Source organism: Pelmatolapia mariae, linkage group LG8 (genome assembly GCF_036321145.2).
Source record: "Pelmatolapia mariae isolate MD_Pm_ZW linkage group LG8, Pm_UMD_F_2, whole genome shotgun sequence".
In the NCBI taxonomy this organism is placed as follows: domain Eukaryota; kingdom Metazoa; phylum Chordata; class Actinopteri; order Cichliformes; family Cichlidae; genus Pelmatolapia; species Pelmatolapia mariae.
Window position 1 is genome coordinate 3101530 of NC_086234.1, and position 14495 is coordinate 3116024.

The following is a 14495-nucleotide window of genomic DNA, read 5'->3' on the forward strand; positions in this document are numbered from 1 at the left end:
CCGCGCTTACAAGTGCGCACAGGCTCCGACAACCGTGGCCGACAAATGCGATCCTCCTTTTCCCCAGACTACCCTTTCTGGGTCACAAAATAACCTTTTAAGATATTTTCAGGCGAGAATGTAGCTGAGTAATGCTCAAATATGTACTTGATTTATCAAAATATCACATATTTGCAAAAGTGCTTCCACGTTTTCGGAGAGCTCTGTTATCCACCCCCCACATCCCACACCTACCTACCCTACCCCACCCCTAACGGCTGCACCTCCCAAAGAATTTTGTCTGGGCTCTTATCTCACTTATTTATTTCAAACAATCAACAGAAAATTTCACCACATAGTTTTATGTAAGGTTTTTAAGGCTGTGGTGTTAATTTTTAAGTAACATGAGCCCAGCGGCAGCAGCAACGCTAGGCTAACACTAACTAGCTAGCAAGATTAGAAACCTGGTGCTAAACTAAGAGAAGCCACAAAATCAGTTTGAATAAGAGTAAACATTTACTCACCAAGTCAGTAAAGATCCACAGCAATGACAACAATAATATCTTGAGCTGAGGTTTGCTCAAGTTATTCCATAAAAAATGCACCGTGAACACGCGGACTGATCCGGGAGGGAGGAGGACCTGTAGTCACGTGGCATTTTCAAAACACATCTTTCATCCTTCCGCACCGAGAAGCAAAACTTCCAGCTTACTTAGTTTTTCTAAGTTAAGACAACTCAAATAAATGGAGTTTATCAGCGTTTTTGCATAAAAAGTACTGGTAACTTATTTAAATTGAGTTCTAAAAACAAATTGATAAAAATTGAGTTCAGCCTATTTAATATTTTTAATTAAACACAATATTACATTTTACAGTGTGGCAGGCCAGGTCTGGTCCCAAACCACATGTAGCTTTTTTTATTTTTTACTTTTCGGTTTCATTTTCAAGTTTGTTTGTTTATTTTAATTTTACTCTGCAGAGTAATAATGTTTGAATGAAGAAGAGAGACAATCTATTCATCTGCTGTTTGTTTTACAAATGATCCATTTTCACTGATCTTCATCAAATTAATTAATAACTCAAATGAAATTTTGACTTTTTTTTAAATTTGTTTGCATTAAATTGTTCGGGCAGCTTCACAGCATGAATGATTGTTCCAACTGTTCCGTGTTGGGAGAAATGTTTCTGTGTGAGAAAGAAACTAATCATGCAGATTTCTGGTGACAGAACAGAGAAATACTTCATTCACTAACATCTGTGTGGCGATGGAGGCAGTGCAAAGTGTACCAGCTGTACTCAGACTAACATAGAAACACCTTTTTTTTTTTTTCTTTAAACCTGAGTGCTAAAATGTTTCTCCACAGTTTAGGTTCACTTCAGTGACGTCACTGCGGTCTTAAATGATCTGCTGCATGACACAAGTTTGCTTTCAGGTCGAAACTCTTATTACAAACTTTTTATAATTGAAAAACTTAACGTGCAGAAACTGTACGTGAAGTTTGTGTGAGTGAAACTTCACACCGTGGCTGCTGGCGCTCTCCGTCCTCCTCTTCGGCCCTCAGCGGCGCACTGAGACGCTTCTAATCCTCTTTTGATGAACTCGGTTAATCGACTTCCAGCTGCGCATCTGGCAAAGTTCACTGAGCAGCACACGACCCTGTCCACGCCCCCGAAGCACGCAAGGCCCCCCACTCCATAAATTCTCCCATCAATGCCGAGAAACGTGAAGGGTCCCGGTGAGGCTCAGCGGCTGTGGCCGTTTGGTGAAGGAGAAGAAGACAAGAGGAGGAGAAGAGGAAGAAGGAGAGGAAGAAGTAGACAGTAGGACAAGGAGACAGAGGAGAGGAGAAAGGGGAGAGCGGAGGAGGAGCAGAGATGCCTCCGCGTAAAAGCCTCTTCGCTCCCTTCGTGTCCGTGGACTCTGAGTGCGGTCCCGGTCCCTCGGCTCTCCACGCGGATCTCCACGCGCTGCTGCAGCGGAGCCTCGCACCGGACCGCTCCGGGGACTACCGGGACCCCCCGCGCGCCATCGTGGAGCTCCGGCTCGGTCCCGCCGGGGGCGCGCTGCACTACCTGCCGCCGGACACGAGCGCTCTGGAGCGCGCGCAGAGACGCCGGCGCCTCGCGGCCAATGCCCGCGAGCGGCGCAGGATGCTGGGACTGAACGTGGCCTTTGACCGGCTCCGCAGCGTTATTCCCAACACGGACAGCGACCGGAAGCTGTCCAAGTCCGAGACCCTGCAGATGGCGCAGATCTACATCTCCACCCTCAACGAGCTGCTGCAGCAGGGCGCGGGCGGAGCACCCAGCCCGGGCACCGACAAAGCGCCAGCGGCCGGGGACCCGCCTCGGCCCGAGAGGCACTTCCACACGGCCAGGAGCAGCGGCGGAGGCCCGGGGTGCCCCGAGGAGGACGTGCAGGGGGGACGTGAATATCTGTGATTCTTTCAGAGTCAGACATTAAAGGACCAAAACGTGTTTCAGGTGTTCGAGGACTCAAATACTGAGGACGACAGAAAGAAAAACTCTGTGCCAGAGTTACTCAAAGTATCAATTTTTATTATTTTAAAATTATGTACAGGTAACCAAAGACATCGGTCTGCAAATTGGTACAAAGATCAAGTTTTCCTGCAGGCGGCTCGTTAAGAAGCTCTCTGTCTGTCCAAAAACAACAACACGGCTGGGAGAAAAAGGCTTAGAAAAAAGAAAAAATAGAATCAGATTCAGAAAAGTAGAGTCTACGGTCTAAATTTAAATTTAACCCCGGCCCACCCGCGACCCTCCCCAAACTGCCCCCTCCACCACAAACTCCCTCCATCACTCCCCTCCTACATGAGGAGGTCCAATCTATTTACAGGAAACTATGTACAAAAAGCTCTTCCATTCATTCTTCCAGACGTCTGTGAATAAAGCTCTTGTAAACTTTTCATAAAGGAGTGTGAAGTTTTAACGTGTGTGTGTGTGTGTGTGCTAATGTCCACAGACAAACAAATACAAAACCACATGAACAATGACACAATCTTTAAACTTTAACAGGTCAATTCAATGTCATTTTTTTCCAGCTCTAAAGATGAAATCAAACAGCAGCAGGAGCTCACGGCGCTGATGACAAAACGCCAGAGAGCAAAAAGGAACAGACAATTTTAAGTGAAAACTTTAAATGTTAGCTTGCTCAGACGATGCCCTCTCTCTCTTAATCTGGACTTTTAAAAAATCTGTTTTAGAGAAAAGAAATTCAAAGGCGAATCTTTAGCTTAAAGCAGGAACGAAGTAAACGACGCTAGCGTCAACAACTGCAGGTCCTCTAGCATCCACTTGAGGCTCCAAAAGAGGTCCCCACAGACTCGCATTAAATGCGACAAATTTACAGCAGTAATTAACACGCGCAGCCTGCTGGAATTTAAAAACCTGTTTTGGTCTCTATGGACAGCTTCTGTGTCCTTTATCTCACAGCAGTGACCTTTAGTGTCACAGGTTTGCGTTTCAGTGTTGATGAGCGACTGTGGGGACCTGAACATGGCTGCAGACAAAGAGCCAACACTAAAACGATGTTCACGGCCATCTTTCTTCTTTTATTTCTTATTCAGGCTTCCTTTATAACAAGCTTATTAGCTGGAGGTTATTAAAGGGTTAATAAAGCAACTGAAGGGACGCCTCAGTTTGAGGCACCCGGTGAGAGTTAGACCGTGGCTGTATGGTTTGAATGGAGTGGGCGGGGCTTATCCGAGACATCTTCCAATGAAATTATTGGAAAAACAGTGTTTCTGCTGTGTGAAAGACTCACATGTTCCCCTGGAGTTTCGCTCTTTTGAGAGTCTCCAAACTGAGGAAATGTGACACTAAACTTAAATAACTTTTTTTTTTAGCTTTTTAACAACAATGAGGCTGAAAATCTTTTCAAACTAAATCATATCTATTTATTCTATTAATAAAGCCTTTAGTTACAACTCAAACGTGCTTCAAGAGAACGCTGCACTTGAAGGAAGAAGGAACAAAAATGACTCGTTTAAGGCTCCAGACTTCCCTTTCCCCCATCAGGGAACATTTCTGGAACTTCAGCTTCACTGACGGTGCACAGAGGACAGGAAAGGCCAGGGCAGGTTAAAGCTACAAGTGCAATGGCTGACGTGTAATGAGTTGCTGTTTGTACTGTAAGCGCTGCTGGAGTTTTGACTTCTTCACAGGTGTGCCATCTGAAAAGGCTTCAAAGATGAAAACCACAGAAGGCCTAACGGAAAAGCACGGGGCCGATTTCTATCATTTGCAAATTCCCAGTCCAATCTCAGGATCGCTGAAATGTACGTTAGAGAGTGATGCACTCTTGGAAAGTCCAAACACACAGGATTTGAAGTTAAACTGCGGGTTTGAGGATCTTGAGCTCCAGCCAAAGTGTTTCCTCCTAAAAACACCTGAGCAGGAGGGACAAATAATCGACCTCCTCTGTGAAAACCCCTCTGCTGGCGGCCCAGTTCAAAAGCAAAGCGCCTGGCCTTCACCTCTCAGACTGGGGGGGCTTCCACGGCCACCTTTAATGTAATTGAAGGCTCCACCACGAGCGGCGAGCTCAAACGCCTGGCGGTAATTGAAAGGAGCAGGAGGAGGACAGGTTCTGGCCCGGAGGGCTCGGGAACCCGCTGAGACACGAAGCTTTTGATGTCGAGCGAGGGCGCGATCGATCGTTTGAAAGGGAAAAACTTTCTGCTTTTTGGAAGAAGAGGTTGTCCAAAGTTTCTAAAGCCCCCAAAAGCTTTGAGAGTCAGGTGTGAAGTCGGCACAAAGGCGCCGCGCGTCTCTTTCGACGCCACCACGAAACGAGGTGTCATGCAAAAACAAGCAGTCCCACCTCGACTTCACCGCGGGTCAGGCTTCCCACCCTCCGCTCACAAATGATCAATACACGTGGTTTCTCAGCACTAAAGCACCTGCTTCAGACAGAGCCAAGAGGTTACAGCAGCAAAGAGAGGAGAAGAACACAGCGTGAGAGAAATGAGGCGGCCTGTGAGGAGCCGGGGTCGACGTTTTCAAAGTAAAAGCCATCCTTTCTTTTTAAAGAGCTCAGCTTGTTTGTTTGGCAGTTATCAGCTCCAAAAGGCCGCGCTCAGGGCCGCGAGGCTTTGATGGCAGGCTGGGGGGGGGCAGCTTCACTCCAATCTGCCATTGCTCGATACGAAAGGGGTTTTAACGAGGGAGGGGCTGAGAAGGTGAGGAGATGCTTTGAAATGGAATTTATCAGAGAAGAAGAAAAACATCGCTCTGAGCAACTTTTTTAAACTGAGGAAAAAGGAAGAAATAACAACCAAATACTGACTTGGATTCTTCAGAAAAACAAAAGCATGTGATCTCTGCTGCAGCTTTAAAGGGTTTATCCTTTAAAGTCACAGAGGAAACGAGCCGTTTCCAAAGTGCACGCTGACGAGGTGAAGCTCCTTTAAGAGGAGGAAGAGGACGACGTCCCGTTAGTTTACTCCAGCGGTCGACTGAGGTGGTGGTGGTAACGATGATGAAGGAGATGGTTGTGTTGCATGTGTCTTTTTGTGTGAGTACGTATTTGAGACAGACTTCTCTCTAGCAGTGCTCCAGATAGTCAATGACCCGGGAGATGGACTTCTGTCCTGTGGTGCCGACGTCACACTGCAGAGAGGAAGCAGGGGTCAGTCATGAACACACACACACACACACACAGACACACACACACACACACACACACACAAAAGAATCCATTACAACTGGAAAATTAGACGTGCAGATCGTTTCTTTCTTACCATTTGAACAAACTCAATGCTCGTTTTTTATTTAAATCACAGATTTTACTCTTGAATAAACTTGTCTGATAATCATCGTTGAATAATGAGAATTTTCTCTCATTAGTTTGCCTCTGACAGACGTCGGGCAGAGAGCAGCACAGGGCAGATGAAGGATTATGTCGAACACTAATCAGAATATATCAGTTTGATATTGTGGAAAGAGTTTCTTCTATCAGTGCTGCATTAGTCTGGACTTACAGCAGCCTCGCGTCCACCTTTGTGAAACAGTGACTACATTTCGCAGTCAGCAACAGCTGTGATAGTTCTGTTTGGAGGTAATGATGATGTATAAACACATTATGTTGAACAAGCAAATGCTGGGATTGTAGCTAATGTGTCCATTAACGTAACACATAACAGCGAGTATCCTGTCAGAGTAAATGTACGCCGTTTTTATTGCCTTCACAGTGAAAACAAGCGTAGATGTAGCTTCATTCATAAAAACAAAGCCAGTTCCGAAGTGCCTAAAAACCTGCATTCTATCTGATGGCCACCAGATGGCGATAACTGTGGTTGCAAGTCGACTTCTGGTCCTAAAGCATCCTATGGGAAAATGGCTCTCCGTCTAAGCCTCAGTACACAATTTCCTGCTCTTGTAAATCTTGGTCATACCACGTTTCAACAAAGCCAGTGGTGCTTGCTCATTGGCTAATGGCTTGTGATTGACAAGTCTTTAGCCAATGAGCAAGTGATTTCAGGATGAGACCCACCCCTCCTCGTCACATCCAGTTTTTTGTGACAAGATGGCTTCAGAATAGTTGGCGTCAGCGTAGCGACGTCCATCCTTTATACCGTGTTTTTTCGCAGCTCTGATGTGTTTCTACAAACTCGCTCAGTTCTGAAATCTTCCCTCCTTCATGTATTTGGGTAAAACGACCCGCGCTTCCGGATTTATGTGTCCAACATGAGTAGGATATACGGTAATTTGATAAACTAGCTTATAGAAAGGCCAGGGGTCAAAATTTTGATTTTTTGTGTCTTATCTGCTTTAGCAACATTTCTTTATGTAAAACGATGATCATCTCCACAAGAAGTTTAAAGCTTTAATTTAAAAAAAATAAATGAATTATCCCCAAACATATTCAGAGTACATTTGGATCAGAGTCATCAGGACTTTTCTCTCCGTGTTCACTAGAACAGAACTAAACACATTACAGGGATTCTTTTATTGAAGCTGTGACTCACAGTGAGGTTCATGAAGTTGAGGAACTTTTTCAGCATTTCTGTCATGATGGAGAAATCTCCTTTAGGCAGGTTCTCTCTCACAGTAGTCACATTCATCTGCAGGACAGAGTCAAAAGAAATCAATCAAACACACGAAGATAAATCAGACAAATCCAAACGAGCTCTGAAGCCTCATAACAACAAGTGCTGCTGTGAACTGTACGCCTCAGGTAGTGTGTGTCATGAGGCTGTATTTATGTCTTTTTGAGGGTAAATGTGTTTCTACTGTGTTTAAAATGCAGGTGAAAACTTTGAGAAGCTCCCTACAGACACACAAATCTGTCAGAGTCGCATTATGGGGACAAAAAGCACATACCCAGCATGCAATTCAATCATGTTTTGATGTTAGTCTCCAGGAAATAAATGAGTCAGGGTGACGTGTTCTCAACTTATGGATACACAACTGTGTGTGTGTGTGTGTGTGTGTGTGTGTGTGTGTCAGACTCACCGGGCTCCCCTGGCATAGGCAGCCCAGCAGCAGTGCCGTGTAGGAGGCCACAATACTGTCCTCCATGTGCTTCCCTGCATGCTGCAGAGCTGGGACAGAGAAACGAGGATCATGTTTCACTTTTTGCTGCTCGATGGTAACGATCATCATCAGCAGGAGTAATCAAAGCCACACTCTGGTTGTACCTTTGTTTAGGTCCAGCTCCTCGTCCTCCTCGTCATTCTTCTTCTTGCCTTCGTCCTGTTTGTCGGAGTCATTGTCGTTGGCGACCCACTGGATCTCTCCGCCCGTCTCCTGCCACTCGCCGCTCTGGTCCAAAGCAGCTTTCGGCGCCTCCTTTATGAGGTCGTCGGTCTGGGCCTCGGCCAGGACGGCGGCCCGCTCCCGCTGCAGGAACAGCTGAGGGCGACAGAGAACATCAGAACCAACGTCAAGCGATTTAAAGGCTGTACACAAACGATCATCATTTTGTATTCAATAAGATTTGAAGCTAGCCACTGAGACCATCAAGTCATCAGGAAAGTTTCCCAATAACTTCCTCTCAGATTTCGATACCATCTGACTGTTTTTACAGCAGAGGGGTCGCCCCCTGCTGGACAGGAAAAAAAATTGCAGGTTTAATGTCACTTTTCAAATGCAGAAACTGTATCCATAAAAACAGTTCACAGATGGTTTCCTGACAGGTAGTGACTGATATTTAGGACCGACTCCCCTCCCTGAAATCTGGATGCCGCTGCAGATTCTTCCACTGGCCTAACTGGAACTCAGTCTGCACAAGGGGATGATCCCAATGTGATTAGACGGCTTGATTTGATTTAGATCAAGTTTTAATGGTGCTTATGGGAAACACTGAATAAGACGGCAGAAGAGAACAAAACGCAGACGAGACAAACTCAACTCCAAGGATCGCGCGAGTATTAATTTTCACGCTAAAACATAAAAGTGAGCTTGAAATATTCCTCACAGCAGCAGCTGCTGCAGACATTAATCACACCATGTTTGTGCTCCATTAATCAGAGACGCAGTGAGGGAATGATCAGCCTTTTCTTTTAATGCTGTGAATCATCCAAACACCAGGAGACAAATTCAATTCAGTCTGATCTTAACTGTTTTAGAGGGAAGCAGAAAACTAAACTCTACACCTGACAAATGACACCAAAACTACCCACGGCGAGACGTCGGTCATACAAAGGTTCATTTTCACCTTCCAGACCGGCTGAGAAGGGTCCACACTGAGCACCGAGATGAATCTGAATGAAGGTCAGCACGTGAGAAAGAATTTAAAAGCATCCACTATTATTTTAGAGCCTATTCTGGGAGGGAAATTTCACCTTTTCTGGTGAAATAAACCAACTGAAGTGACAGAGAGTGCAGTAGATCCACACTCGCTCCTCTCTGAGCTGCAGAAAGTTTTAATACAAACGAAAACTAAAAAAATAACCTGATTTACAAAAACAAAACATTTTGATAGTTTGTTCCTAAAATATGAGCATTTATGTTTGTAAAGTGGTGACTTCACTTCAGTCGTACTCTTCTTTGGGTTTTTCCATCCACTCCTGAGTTTGTACCTGTACAAGAGCAGCGATGGCGCTCAGCGGGCCCGTGCTGGCGATGTCCTGGTGCTGAGGGTTGAGCAGGACGGTGGAGTCGCAGGGACCCTGGCCTCCTTCCATCTCCATCTCCATCAGGCAGTACCTGTTCCTGGCACTGTACTCCACCAGGTTGATGAGCAAACCCAGACCCTGAACGCAGCAAACACACACAGTGGCACTCATGGGTCAGTCATTTTAACTCTCAGTTTTCACTGTTGTCATCATATTCCTGTTTCTTAAAATACTTTTAATAACTTTAAGTCTAATTTTAACCCAAACCTGTGATGGAAACGGTCACATCACTCGTGTTTAATACGCACCAGTACTCTGATGTCGAACCTCTGCTCCTGAGGAAGATACTGAGGGACTTTGAGAACACAGTTCAGAGCCGTCACTATCAAATCCTCCTGCTCTCCCGTCTTCGTGCTGCCCCACTCTGCAGACAGAGTTTCACACGTATTTATCCATCAGATTAATAATGTTTAAGCGTTTCAATAAGCCGCAGTAAAGTGTGTTTGGAGTGTTTTTGGTGCACTAACCGTTGTCATGTGTCAGGTTGAGCAGGACTCCTATGATGGCCCTCATGCAGTCCTCCACCGCTTTCCCCACCGCGGCTCTGTCGGACTTCACCTCCCTGCTGTAACGCTGGATCATCTCCTCACACCTCCTCAGCGCCCTGATAGACAAAGAGAGGCCTGGTAACTTCACAGAACTAGACTCAATATTTCTTCCAAATAATTACTGACCTTTCTTACCAAGTGCTAAAAACATAAATGAAAGTGCTGCATACTGATAACTCTGAACAAATGTCCCATAAACCTTAGTGTTACCAAGAAATTCAAGCTAAAATGAGCCGGTCTGTGCGGGTTCACCTGGTCCTCCTTTTCATTTACAGTCACTCGATCGTCATCAGTGCAAACTACGCTCACATCCAGATGTCTGAACATGACTCGCCTCTTTCCTTTTCTACTCCATCATAAAACAGAGCAGCATTCACACACACACACACTCTTTCTTGAGGCCGGCTGCAACCGCAGAGGGGCAAGGCAGGGCAGCAGCTTCATGTAAATAACCAAATTAAATCTAATGACAGTGGTGACTGAAAACAGAGCAGAAACCAGAGTCTGAACATCAGGACACAATGAGAGGAAGGAAAAAAAATGGCAGGTGGTGTGTCACAGGAAACTGATTGTGGGGTACAGAGGAGAAGGGAAAAGAGGAGAAATTACTTACACATGAATGTAAAAATGAGGCAGAAATACTTGGTCCACCTTTGGAAAATTAAAGTGGAAAATTGCAAATGCTAAAAACTGCAGTTCCTCAAATGTCCACTTGTTAATGCAATTGTCTGTCAAATAATAAGACCTGCTGTGCAGTTAATTTTGCTCAAAGACCATCCGAGAAGTCTGAGCTCCAGGTTTGGTGAATGAAATTCTCAGGTTTTAATTGGGTGTTAATGAGCATTAGCAGTTATCTGTGTGATGAACAACACTGTTTGTGTTGTTTGATAAATCAGCTAAGTGCCTCTGGGTGGAAAACCCAACATGATTGTGACCAAAATACTAACACTGAGACAAAAAGGGGTCAAAGATGTGACTGTATGGTGGCTACATCCATCTGTTAAAACACACTACAGAAGGCACTGTTAGCAGGTTTGCTCCGACACAGATTTTATGCCGGGTGTCCTTCCTGCCTTAAATGTCCCATTTATGGGGTGTGGAACCGACACTAGGACTGAACGAGCTCATTGCATTCATTGTCTCGCTGCAGCTCAGAGGTGCTTCATCAGAGTTCAACAGTTCGAGATTTGCTAAGTCAGGCCTGAAGCTGGGCTTTCACTCTTCTGGTTTACTTACAGTGAAATACAGTCAAGACAACAAGTGCAGGCAAAAATAAAACAAGGAGCATCATTAATTTCCTTTACATGATAATTCTATCAGCAATGAGTCCGGGTCAGGAGAAAAGGGTGCAGCACACAGCTGGGCGCTCTGTGACAGGCTTCATATTCACAACTTTTACATTTCGCTCTGCTTAATTTAACACAGAGTGATGCGTTTGTGTCCAGATGCAGACGAGGCTCGTCAATAAGCAAAAGGACGGGTGTGTGTGCGTCTGTGTGAGAGAGAGATGGGGTTGTTACGGGGCTTATTAAATTAATCCTGCAGACAGCTGAAAGTCTCAAAGCAGCTCAGGGTCGAGTTTGGTTTGAAACAATGAGGGCAGCGTGTGCGGGAACCAGGAGGAGTCAGGAGGAAGAGGAGGAAAACAGGAGTGAGTGATGAAGAGTAAACACTGTTGGAGTGTGTGAGAATAACTTCACGTGTGTGTGTGTGTGTGTGTGTGTGTGTGTGCGCGCGCGTGCGTGCGAGAGAGAGTTTAGATGGCGGTGCTCGCTTGCTCTCCCACTCACCCCGCAGTTTCTGGGGTTAATCGAGTTAGCGCAGCGGACAGCTGAAGGCTCAGACTGAGGCCTGTGTCACCCGCCCACTGGAACAGCAGCTCTTTGTCGAGCCATTCGACCTTCATCCTCATCATCCTCGACCCCCACCCTCACTGCAGACCTTCTGCAGAGGGCGAAGGTCCGGTCACACAAAGGACGCAGAAGGAGCGAGAAGGTAAATTAACTCAGCGCAGCGTGACAGATGCTGGAGTTTTACTTAATGAACAGTGAGTACAGAGATTTGTGCATCATTCTGCAGCTGAGAGGAGCTTCAGTTTACCGACGGAGGGACCCGACGCTGGGCTGACGTCAGGTGCTCACTTGACTTGTTCATGTTTACGTAGTCGGATGAGCTGGGCCTCACTGTGCGGCGCATGTTCTCCAGGTGACTGCGTTAATCCCCTCCCACAGGCCAAAGATTCAGGTGAGATTAAATGGTGCAACATGGCCAGATGTGTGAATGTGAGAAAGGGTGAATGTGACTTGCTGGATAAAGTGGTCATAAAGACCAGAAAAGCACTTTGTGCCGGTCGTACATTTAAAACCTGGAAAGCTGGTGGAAAATCAGATGTCACAGGACAGAAATGTGATGAATCCACAAATGATTAGAGGGGAGATTTTAACTGTTTATTCTTCAATACAAAACAGAGCATTTCACTGCTGTAGACAGCAGCGCTGACACAGCCAGCTGTAAAATTAAATTCATTTACTTAGAGTTTGTGGAAGCTCACTAATAAGTTTTCTTTGTTTATTAAGTATGAATTATACTTAAATTTAACCCATGTATAAAACAAACCGTAAACGCACAAAATCTGGTCTGTCTGTATGAATCAGAACACCTCGACGACTCGAGGACTAAAACACATTAAAGAATGAACAGAGACCACAGCGGAGACTCTGCTGACAGCAGGGGTCAGGGTCAGGGTCGAAAGGTCACCGCTATGACTGACAGGATGTCGCAACCAGGAAATGAAGCAACAAAAAGATGACACACACACACATAGGATATACAGCAGCTGAGGTAATCTGGGCTCAATGTGACCGGGTTTAAAGATTCTGCTGTTACATCACCACATTTACTGATTTTCACAATAACAGTGGAAAGCTTTCGTCCATCTCTGCTCAGAAATCCGACTTCAAAGGCACAAAAAGATGATAAAAGAGGAAAAGGAAAAGGCAACAAAACAGCGAGTACAAAGTAGAAGTTTTCAGCAGACGTGCCACCTGATAAAAACTGCTGAATCTAAGCAGCACACTAAGCAGAGCAGAGCGGCTCCACAACGAACACATCAGGGGTGAGGACCGTGTGTAATCACTCACTTTGCAGAAGAGATGATGAGCAGCGAGTCCTTGTAGGCGATCAGGTAGCTCTGGTTCTCGGGGTTGTGGACGGTCACCTATGAGTGCAAACACAGCAGGAGAGCAACAATGAACTCACTTATTTTCCTTTAACTTGACTTCATATTTTTCCCCTGGCTCTCTGCTCCACAGTGTGAGGACGCTTCTCCAAACAAAATAAGTTTGAAACACCATCATCACGTTCAAGCCAACTGTCAAATTTAGTGACGGTTTTGATTTTCAAACATCAAAACAGGTGTTAAACCTTTTCTGAACAAACATGTCGGGAAACGTGACGACGAGCATCCAGCCCGAAATCTGACAGAAGCTTCAACGTGACTGAGCGGGTGGGACCCAGACCACCACATCTAATGCAAACTGCCCCAGCTGTACGATCAAAGAAGTCAGCAAATTCAAAAGAACCAGTAGTTTTAAGCTAGCTAGGAAGAACCTAATTCTTCATCAGTATCATCTTAAGCCTCTTTTCCACAAGTACCTACTCAGCTTGGCTTGACTTGGTTTTTAGCGTTGCTCATTAGGTGGTAATGCCTGGTACCAGACACTGTTTTTGGTACCTGCTCAGGTGGGGCTCCAAGCAAGCTGAGAATGCAATAAACAGACAGCATACTGCTGACTGGCCAGGGAGTGACATCACTAGATGAGTCATGAGAGCGGCGACTCCGCAAGAATCAAACCCCCAAACAACGAGGGAAATGACCGCACACAAACCAGTGCCATGGTCCAGCATTGATTTAGCACCACCTCGGCGTCCTCCATTGCCGTGACGGTACGGGGCTTTCGGTCTGTGTTGCTATAACGACAGCACCCTATTTAAGTGGTACTCAGTCGTAACGGAAAACTACCAGAGGCGAGTGGGGCCGAGCAGAGCAGGTGCTAGTGGAAAGGAGGCATTTATCTTGTTTGGATGTTTTTGGCCACACCAAACTTTTTGGTGCTTTCTGGCTCAGCTGTAAATAAATAAATAAATACAGACTACAGATTTAACGTAGTCCTACTATGTGGACGGGAGGGGCACAGGGGTGTAAACAGCATTTGTGCAGCGATGCCACTTTAAGACTTTTTAAAAGGATTCACTCAAAGAGCTGAGTGGTTGTAGTCGGTGGTCTGCTTGTCACGGTCGTCACTGGTACAAAACATTTGAGCAAGTGGACCTCAGCAGGCCCAAAGATAATTGTAAAACTTTAATAAGGTTTCCTCACAGTTCATTTCCCCCTCACATAATTTAATTTCTGTCTTTGTGTAGAACAACAAACATGTCTCCCAGCGAAGGAAGCATGTCGGCTCAAACTTCCTCGCCTGTTCACACCAGCAGAGTTTAACTGAACGCTTCTTTTCACTTTGTTACTTTATATTCTCTGTTTTTGGCATCAAAGTAATAATGTGTGTTTATTGCTGTTTTTTTATTTCCAATTACATTTCACTCTGAGCCTTGCAGGCTTATAAAAAAGAGAACACAAGTGGACTTTAAAAACAAAACCCTGTCATGTCTTTTCTTATTTTGATTTGGCACTTACACTCTCCAGCACACGTAAACACCTCTCAGCTCCCCACAAAGACGACACCAGCTTCTCCTTATCGTCCTCTTGGTTCAAGTTATCCACACATTCCTTCACTGTGGGCAGAGAAACCAAAACAAGGACACGAGGTGA

The 14495-nt window shown here is 45.5% G+C and overlaps 1 protein-coding gene across 1 annotated transcript in view; it reads right to left on the bottom strand.

Moving 5' to 3' along the window:
- Positions 1-2776: 2776 nt before the first annotated feature.
- Positions 2777-14495, bottom strand: part of LOC134633578 (wings apart-like protein homolog) — a 33894-nt gene continuing 22175 nt past the window's right edge. The window contains exons 12-20 of the mRNA XM_063482438.1: positions 14361-14458; positions 12808-12884; positions 9587-9723; positions 9368-9483; positions 9024-9197; positions 7641-7854; positions 7456-7544; positions 6969-7064; positions 2777-5610 (exon numbers count right to left, since the gene is read on the bottom strand). Coding sequence (XP_063338508.1) covers positions 5545-5610; positions 6969-7064; positions 7456-7544; positions 7641-7854; positions 9024-9197; positions 9368-9483; positions 9587-9723; positions 12808-12884; positions 14361-14458 — 1067 coding nt within the window. The 3' untranslated portion in view covers positions 2777-5544. The remainder of the gene's footprint in view (positions 5611-6968; positions 7065-7455; positions 7545-7640; positions 7855-9023; positions 9198-9367; positions 9484-9586; positions 9724-12807; positions 12885-14360; positions 14459-14495) is intronic.